The sequence below is a fragment of the Acyrthosiphon pisum genome, chromosome X (assembly GCF_005508785.2).
Source record: "Acyrthosiphon pisum isolate AL4f chromosome X, pea_aphid_22Mar2018_4r6ur, whole genome shotgun sequence".
In the NCBI taxonomy this organism is placed as follows: Eukaryota; Metazoa; Arthropoda; class Insecta; order Hemiptera; family Aphididae; genus Acyrthosiphon; species Acyrthosiphon pisum.
This window is the reverse complement of record NC_042493.1, coordinates 104,628,699-104,637,859: the sequence shown is the minus strand read 5'-3', so window position 1 is coordinate 104,637,859 and position 9,161 is coordinate 104,628,699. Positions and strand designations below refer to the sequence as shown.

Sequence of the window (9,161 nt, the reverse complement as noted above, 5' to 3'; positions counted from 1 at the left end):
ACTATCTCATAATGTATAATGTTCACCTAATTACAAGGTTTTAATAAAAAAGAATCCATTTAATAATCAAGTTAAAGATTTGAAATTGTTAAAATATGAATATCACACTTGTCATATACGTTTTAAGACTGGGGTCTTCAACCTTAATGAGAATTTCAGAAAAAAAATTAAAAACTATAATAGTTGTCCTTTAATAATTATAAAATTAAAAACATTTCATGTTATAAAACTAATAATATAATAGCTATTATTGGGTTTTTTTTTAGAGTTGACAAAATTAGTTTTTAAGTATTAGTCAATCTAATTTTTGTTTAGGATTAATTTGGTTTTGATATAATATAATGTTCAGATATAGAAATGCTACTAAACAGAGACATAAGATTAAGGAGAATTAGCATATAAAATTGGAGAAAAATTAAATTACAAGTTAACGCTCATTGCGATATTTCACTTATAATAATATAACCTATAACTAATTTTGTTCATGGCCGAATCCCCCACATTTTATATTAATATTCAGTGACGCCGATCCCTGTGTAAAGGTCGGGCTCTAGCTAGAAATTTTTTGTAAATTTAGGATGAGGCCGCTTCATAATGGCCCTAATACAAATATCTATAATATAGATTCTATATTGATTAAAATAGATATTCAACCAGCTATTTTTACTTAAATGAGTGATTGTTGAGTGCTTACAAATGACAATTTATATTTTGTGCGTATAATTGGTCTTAACCCTGCCTCAAAAAAGGGAAGTTTCTGTATTAATGATTGAGAAAGAGTCGTCTTTTGGCTGTCTTGCTTTGTATGAGAAGAATATAAAATGCGTGGTTAAGAAAATTTAAATTTTCTTTTAAAATTAAACATAAATATTTTTTTTGTGGTGTGAGGGTAAATTATTCTCCCCCTAAATATTGTACATAATTGAGGCTGATATTTAGATATTGTGGCTCTTCTAAATATTTTTCGCTCAACTAAATTTTAGGACTTCGGCGTCACTGTTAATATTTTGAACCATTAAAAAAATTTACTTTCATTTATAAGCCCAGGGGACTATGAAAAATCTATTCCAAAATGATGATACAGTTATATATAATATGTGTATATAATCACATACCTACTTACTATTTTTTTTTTAAAATCTTTATTTGATTTACACAATTTACACATGTTTTGTAGGCATATGATAATAACACAACAATATACATTTATCTTTTAAGTTATAATGATTGATGTTGTCACCTCATTTAAATTCATTATAAAATATCATGAAAATTACAAAACATTAACACTAGTACAATTTTTAGTTTTCAATAAATATCATTGGTATTGTGCAGTTAGTCCAAATAGATTTTTTTCCACTCCTTTGCAATTAACTTGATTACCTACAAAATTTGTTTGTCGAATTTAATAATTAAATAATATTACAATTTAAATGTATACTTACTTAATTTATTTTGTAGTCATATTTTAATCCGATATGTGAAGCGTTAATTTATTTTTCACTGTTACTAAAATATTGGCATTTTGAAATGCAATTGGAAATATCGGTATGAATATCAAATTAACACAGAGAATCTTCCACATTGTATGTGATAGTAGATTTCACTATGGCTTATTTAAATTCCAATTTGGAATCATAATATATTTTGTGTATGAATCATTGTATGTTCATTTTTTTTATGAATTAAAAAGTGAGATCAAATTATATGTCTAAGAATGTTTGTTGTAAATATAGATAATCTTGGACTATCTATTTGCCAAATTGAAATATCAAAACAAACAAAACTCTTCAATAACTGTCAGAAACATCCAAGTTGTTAATAATATTTATATGTAGTGCTATGCCCCTTGATTGTATAGCTAGGCATTTATTATCCAGTAGGTACCAGTGAACCATAGGCTAAGCATTTAAACAACAATTGTAGATGTATAAATGATTAAACTGAAATCAAAAATAAGTTTAAACTTAATGACATATTGTATCATTTATTTAATTGTAGAAACTACCAACTAGTAAAACTTACCAACAAATTGTACATAATAATATGTACCTACTCATCAAGTTTCCAATTGACATGCAACTAACCAATTTAGGTACATTATTAAAAAAAATATAATATTGTGTATGTGGTAGATAAGAAAAAATACATACAAGAATTTTGTACTTGAACTTTATTTATAAAAAAGTGCATAATTAAAATTTAAAAACTGAAAAATGTTAAATATTAAAAATTAAAAGTTTATTAACATTAACATTAACGATTCAAGATCATGATTTAATCAAATCATTTAAAGTATTTGGCACAATGAAATTATGAATTATCTTACAAGCTTAAAATAATAAATATAACCTAATAACCGTTTATCTACTCAACGTATTTTCATGTACTTCACGATAACCTGGTAATAGGTATACTTATGAACCATGATTATATTATAGATAATCGTGGTAATCGTGCACAGAACAAAATTAACAATACAAATAACAGCTGATATGATTAGCGACAGGACGTGATAGTCCAATAATCCAATTACTTATAATATGTATGTATAACAATAAAAGTTATTGTCGGGAGTAAGTAGGTACACTGATAATCATTTATCACCATATCTTCGATATCGAATTTATTACTTGTAACTTCTGGTCTTTATAAGCGATAAGTATATCAATAATATCATGACCAGTGGCACTATTAGCGTAGGGAGAACTGTGCAACATAGTGGGGTATTTTGGAGCACAACTTAGGCTTAACTATCGTACTTACTGAATTGATTTGAATAGTTTATTATTTTTTACGCGGGAGCACAAGAATCCCAATTACTGTGGTCTGCTGTACTGACTAGGTATAACGCATTTACACACAAACACCTCTCAAAACACCCCAACTTTGAGGAGTTGTATCTCGTCTACGGATAAACGAAAAATGAAAATTTAAACGTGATAATTCATGAGAAAAAAAGCCTTACTAAATTATGAAATCTTTAGTATGGGTTGTCATTTGAAAATCAAAAGTGGATGGTGGTTTACATAATAAATATAAGGGTGAAAAATATAAAAAAAATTATATAATTCTAGAACAGCATAGGTCTAAAATTTCGAAAAAAAAAAATTTGAAATATGTGAATACTTTTTGAGATAATGAGTGTTTTATCTATGAATACTTTACAAGACTACGTAATAATTGGTATAAATACACATATTTGTTATAAATAAACATTTGTTTATTTTTATAATCTATACGATATAACATAAAATATATTATGTTGCCATGCAGATTATTGATGTTTGAACAACAATTAAGATGCAGGAGTGTTGTCACCTTATCTTCTCTACATCATGGTCGCGACACTTCCCTATTTAACAACATTAATCAATCTGGTCGCTCAGAGACACAGATTTCTATACTACACTAGATAAGGAACTCCTATACAATGTATATTGTTACAAGTGAAGCTCAGCTGTGTACGGCTGTCATTTTGTCGGTTTGCAAAACATTTAATTTATTATACAAAACGTATTAGGAATAATATTGTTTTTAATGTTAAAATAAAATAGTAAATGTAAAATTACTTATATAAAATATTTTTTTTTTTTTCAATAAAATGTTTAGAAATAATAAAATACAATACAAATTAAATCATAATATCATCTTATTTGTCATATGAAATACCATACAATTGCCAACCGATCTTGACGTTTCAATTTACGGTGGGAATTCGCTATCTAGTACTATATAGAAGTCTGTGCTCAGAGAAGACATTTTAGTTGAGTTTTTCGCCGCTATTATATTAGGCGCCTAGGACAGAACTTTATTAAGTTTATGTATACAATTTAAAAATTTCATAGTTATTATTATTTATCATCAATTTGTTTATTTATTTGTTAACTTTAGTTTAGACATTTAATTAGTTACCTAATTAATAATTGGTGACCAATTTTAATTTTTTCGATTTTTTTTTTGCCACCTTGCGTCTGTGCCACCAGGTTACCTGGTTACTGCTACAGTGCTACCGCCCGATGGTAAGTTGGTAACTAGTAAAACAGAAAATTGGAACAGATGCGCTATCAAAATAGCGGATTAAATAAGTACTACAATTTCCTTTGATTGCGGACACAACTATAATCAATGAGTCTTGACATTATCTTCTAAGACCGTGCTTTACAGTGTTAAAATCTTTTCGGTTTTTGCATCGAATTTTCGTTCGTTCGTTCGTTTCGTTCGTGCACTCGCGTCTCGCCAATACTTACTCCATACACACCGTCTCGTTTTCGCGGTAAGCATACAACGTAATTACAGTAAGTGTTTATGCGTTTACCGATAGCGTACGCCACCCCGTCCGGCGCGGCCTCCAGGCGGTCGTTAAACCTCATGATAATGCGATCGGTCTGGGGTTATGCGCACACGTATTCGGCATACTCGATGGGATGACACGTCGACTCCCTGTGGACCTTTTTATACCCATGGTGGCTGGGCCCACGATCACCGGGTCCGTTCTTGCCTTATACCACGCACACCTCTTCAGCGGTGGGCCTCGTGGCGCCGTTGGCCCCTGGGACCACCCGCCGTCGACCTCTCACCCCAGCGCGTCAAAGGGCCCAGCTATAGTTAATGCCCCATTACCCCACCCATGGTTTCACGATTGCCCCGAATATTTAAATTATAACAACCTAATCGTGGGTTTTTGGACTAATGTAGTTATGTCACTTAGTATTAATAACTATTAACTACACTATTTTTCCTTACCCATTAAATACTATATTATTTTATGTATTAGAAATATATTTTCTCAAATATGTACCTTTCTAATGACGTATGCATTAAATATAAATTAATTTGCTTCAACATTTTGGCATATCGGCTATATTCTAAGCCAATAGTTGGTCATTTTCTTAAACATTTCAACTAAAATTTTGTCCAACTATTATCTTGTTTTTTATTAGAAAATAGAATTTATTGTTTTATTAATTGAAATGTTAAACAACTTATCATATCCAGTGGCGTAGCAATGATTATTAGGAAGGGAGGGGGGTTAAGTATAAATTAAACCAAGTTTATTACAGTTTTTGTTTATATATATAATACATTTATTAGGGGTGAAAAGACAATGTGGAGGGGGTTAAACACCTCAACCCCCCATGGCCACCCCACTGATAATATCTACTATTAATAATGAATCAATTAATTATTTTAGTTGCTAATACTTAATATAGGTAATACATGATATGCTGTTACTTTATACCTAAAAATAGGTACATAATAATATTTAACATTAATTTTTATTTAACTTTAGTATTTCAATAAGGAGAGACCTTTGGTACTCGTTTTATTTGTACTAAACGTTTGGTAAGGAAGCTACGGCCATCATGTTGGAGTTGCAACAGCAAGATATAGATATCCCTAAGTTGAAGAGCGAACTAATGGTGTCTAACAAAACTGGTCAAGAAGATGGAGGCAACAATGGTAACAGCTATGATCTTGTGTTTCCAGCTTTACCTGACTCAAAAACATTGGTACACAAGAATATTGGAATCAAAGGTCAATGTGCATCTTCAAATGTTCCACCTAAGGGATGGAACAAAGTTCAAAAATCAACTGTCAATAATGTAAAATTTTATATTTCTTTTATTATTAACAGTAGAATGATATTTTTAAAATTGTAAATAATTTATAAACACTTTTGAAAGGTGACTTAATGTTAAAACTTCTTTATTCCATAAATTATTTTAGGTATTCACTATTTCTGTTCAAGATCGTAAATCAGATAATAGTGAAAAATGTAGGGAAGGTGAATCTAAACGTATATGTAGCCAAATTTCAAGAGAAACTGGAGCTGAGATTGAAATTTCTACATCAAAGAATATGAACTTGACTTTTCTTGTAAGGGGTAAAGAGGATCATGTCATTGAAGCTAAACGCAGAATTATTGCAAGCTTTCAAACTCAAGTAAAGTTTATTTTTATAAATATTATTCTGCTTCTCAATAATAATTAGTTTTTGCAAACATAAGTAAAATGTAACATAAATTTATATTAAATTATTTTTACCTTATATATTATTATTATTGATGAAATTCTAAAAAATAAGTTCCAAAATATTTATCAATATAGTTGTTAAATACCATAATATTTTAGGCTACTAGTGCAGTTTCTATTCCAAAGGAACATCATTGTCAAGTTATGGGAAAACAAGGAATTCGTCGTAAGGAAATTGAACAACGCACTGGTGCCCGTATTCAAATACCAAGCATTCAAAATACTTCAGATATTATCAATGTTAGTGGAACTAAAGATGCGGTCGAGAAAGCTGTTCAGGAAATTCGCATGATTTCAGATGAGTTGGTAAGTTATTCTTTTTGCATTGATAACATACTAATTTATTAGGTATTTTTTATTTTACTAATGAAATAAAATTTTTAACAGTCTAAAAAAGCATTTAAAAGGATTGAAATTCCAAAAAAATTCCATCCCTTTATAACTGGTGGTCATAATGAAAAACTCAATAGTTTAATGAAAGAAACTGGTGTTAAAATCCATGTTCCTCCTCCATCTGCCAACAGAGATGAAATTACAATTACTGGAGATAAAGAAGGAGTTCAATCGGCTATTGAAAAGATAAAAAATGTTTATACAAAAATGGTAAGTAATAAGAATTTAGTTACAATCTTATACATTTTCATGATAATATTCATCGCTTAAATATACGAGGTTATTGCAATAGTACCCCCACTACATCATTTTATCACGTTAAGGAATTAAAATGGCAGAGCAAGGGAACGATCTATACTGGATATACCATGATATTATATACTAAGATATGGACTGTATCCTTACGCTGCCATTTTATTTTTGTTTGATAACAATATAGGCTATGTGTAATAACCTTGTATATTTAAGCCTTGATAATATTAGTCAAGACTAAATGAGTGATAAAATCCTTATTACTTCAAGAACAATTAAGAAAATCTTTAATATCGGCTTTCATATGACTTAAATTATTGTTAACTTTTATTTAATAACTTAATATTTGTAAAAACGAAAATATAATCAATTTTAAATAGGTAATAACAAAATTATTATTAATTTATTTACCGTAGGAAAATGAATCAGCAACTGTGTTTGTTGAGATACCAAAAGAGAAACATAAATATTTAATGGCTCAAAAAGGAAATGGTATTCAAGATATATTATTGGAAACTAATGTTAGTGTGAACATGCCTCAACAAGATTCAGACAGTGAAACCGTTACATTAAGAGGGTTAAATAAGGATTTAGGCACTGGTAAATTTTCTTTTTTAATATGTTTGGAGGTTAAGGGTAGTGTTACCACAGGGTGACTCCTCCCGTCAAGTTGTTCATGTATATATATATTTTTTTCTTCTATCTCATATTCTTATTGTTCCTAAAGGAATAGATTGTATATAACGTATAAAAAAAAAATATATATATATTTAGTGTATTTAAAATATTATAAATATATTTTTATTTTAGGGTTAACAAAGTTGTGTGAAAAAGCTAACAGTATGACTGCTGAAACAATTGAGTGTCCTGGATGGATGCACAGATTTTTGATCGGAAAAAACGGTTCAAATTTACGAGAGTTAATGGAAGATAATAAAAAGGTGCTTATTCAAATATTTTGTTATTATGTTCAATGTATTTCCATAATAATAATAACTTAGAATTATTTATTAATTAAAATTATTATATTTAAATTATTTATTTCATATAATTACATTTAAAAGGTATATGTTGAATTTTCTGATGATAATAAGATAATTGTGGAAGGACCCACAAATATGATTCCTAAGATAATCGATTCATTAAGAAAAGCTATTGAGTGCTATGCTTCTACAGAACTTGTGTTTGATCCAAAGTTTTACAAGCATATAATTGGAAAAAATGGAAGCAATAGTAAGTTGATATTTTAAGTTATGACGAAAAGTTTTTTTTAAAAACACTGCATTTCATAATACAGTAGACGCCGCTTATAAGACTCACTTTGGGACCAGCACAAAGTGAGTCTCTTAACCGAATGAATCTTATTGGCAAAGTGGGAAAAAAAAAATTAATTACGTATTTATAAATTTTATTTTACTACATATTTTGCTTCAATTTTAATACTTTAACACATATTATATAATATTACATAGTAATAGTACCTACCTATTATTGAATAAATTCAATAATCCTGATAAGAAAAAAGCTAAAATTATAATTACATATAAAAATATTATAAAAATTATACATTAATAAAAAAATATTATTATATATTATTTATTTTGAAAAATTATTTTTGAAAAAAATTTGTAATTTTGGTTTGTTTTTTATTTTGTTCCAATATTCCAAAAATATACTGTTCATATTCATATTGTTCATTGAAATTAGTACCACGGTGATGGACAGCTCGAATAACGATAATCGTTGCGATAAATGTGAACTTTTATCTGCGATAAAAATTATTATACGTTATAAGTAGAGACCGAATTTATATGCACAAAAAACCTCGAAATATGCTTCTAAAAATACTCTAATATGCTACAAAATATGCATTTATTTTTAAATTGCACATAAAATTGAATCGAAAACATCTTATTAAAAATTATGTAAAAATAAGTATTAATTAATTAAGTAATAAAAGAGGTATATAAGGGTTTTAATAGTATAAAAAAGTATATTTTTGTCATCTTCACTAAGTGTTTCACCATTTAACGTTATTTATCTTCAATCTATAAAATTTTAGGTCTGATCGGCTTCCGTCGAACACTTGAACTCTATTACGAATTTATTTATACTAATATTATAATAATTTATACATATTATATATATAAATAAATAGGAACAACGAATTTATTTATATTAATATTATAATAATATATATATATATATGTATGTTAGCGTTAATGTATGAAATTCCGTAATTCTATAAAATAACAAGTTACTTTATAGAATTATGGGTACTTTCAGTTAATGTATTGAATGAATTCATAAATACATACTTCAACTAGTTATTCTACATACTAACTAGATATTTTATCAACTGACAATAAGGGTTTAGTTAATGTATTTAAAACTATTATTTTATTTCCATTCTTTTTACTACAAATTTACAAAAAAATCAAATGTTAGTATTTTGTCAAACACGCTCTACATTATTATATG

At 28.0% G+C, this 9,161-nt stretch overlaps 1 protein-coding gene and 1 pseudogene across 1 annotated transcript; both read left to right on the top strand.

Moving 5' to 3' along the window:
• Nucleotides 1–5,190: 5,190 nt before the first annotated feature.
• On the top strand, nucleotides 5,191–6,353 carry LOC115033354 (annotated as a pseudogene).
• A 77-nt stretch (nucleotides 6,354–6,430) lies between these two features.
• LOC115033201 (vigilin-like) lies at nucleotides 6,431–7,930 on the top strand. The gene is made up of 4 exons (XM_029485366.1): nucleotides 6,431–6,638; nucleotides 7,097–7,280; nucleotides 7,491–7,621; nucleotides 7,745–7,930. The coding sequence occupies exons 1-4, from the start codon at nucleotides 6,510–6,512 to the stop codon at nucleotides 7,928–7,930; spliced, it is 630 nt and encodes a 209-aa protein (XP_029341226.1). The 5' UTR covers nucleotides 6,431–6,509.
• The last annotated feature ends 1,231 nt before the right edge of the window (nucleotides 7,931–9,161 follow it).

Bases quoted from the DNA above. Each gene is read 5' to 3' on its own strand.
- LOC115033201 (XM_029485366.1), top strand. From the start codon at position 6,510: ATGAAAGAAACTGGTGTTAAAATCCATGTTCCTCCTCCATCTGCCAAC. The intron at 6,639-7,096 runs GTAAGTAATAAG...TATTTACCGTAG, and splicing joins AAAATGTTTATACAAAAATG to GAAAATGAATCAGCAACTGT. The intron at 7,281-7,490 runs GTAAATTTTCTT...TTTTTATTTTAG, and splicing joins AAATAAGGATTTAGGCACTG to GGTTAACAAAGTTGTGTGAA.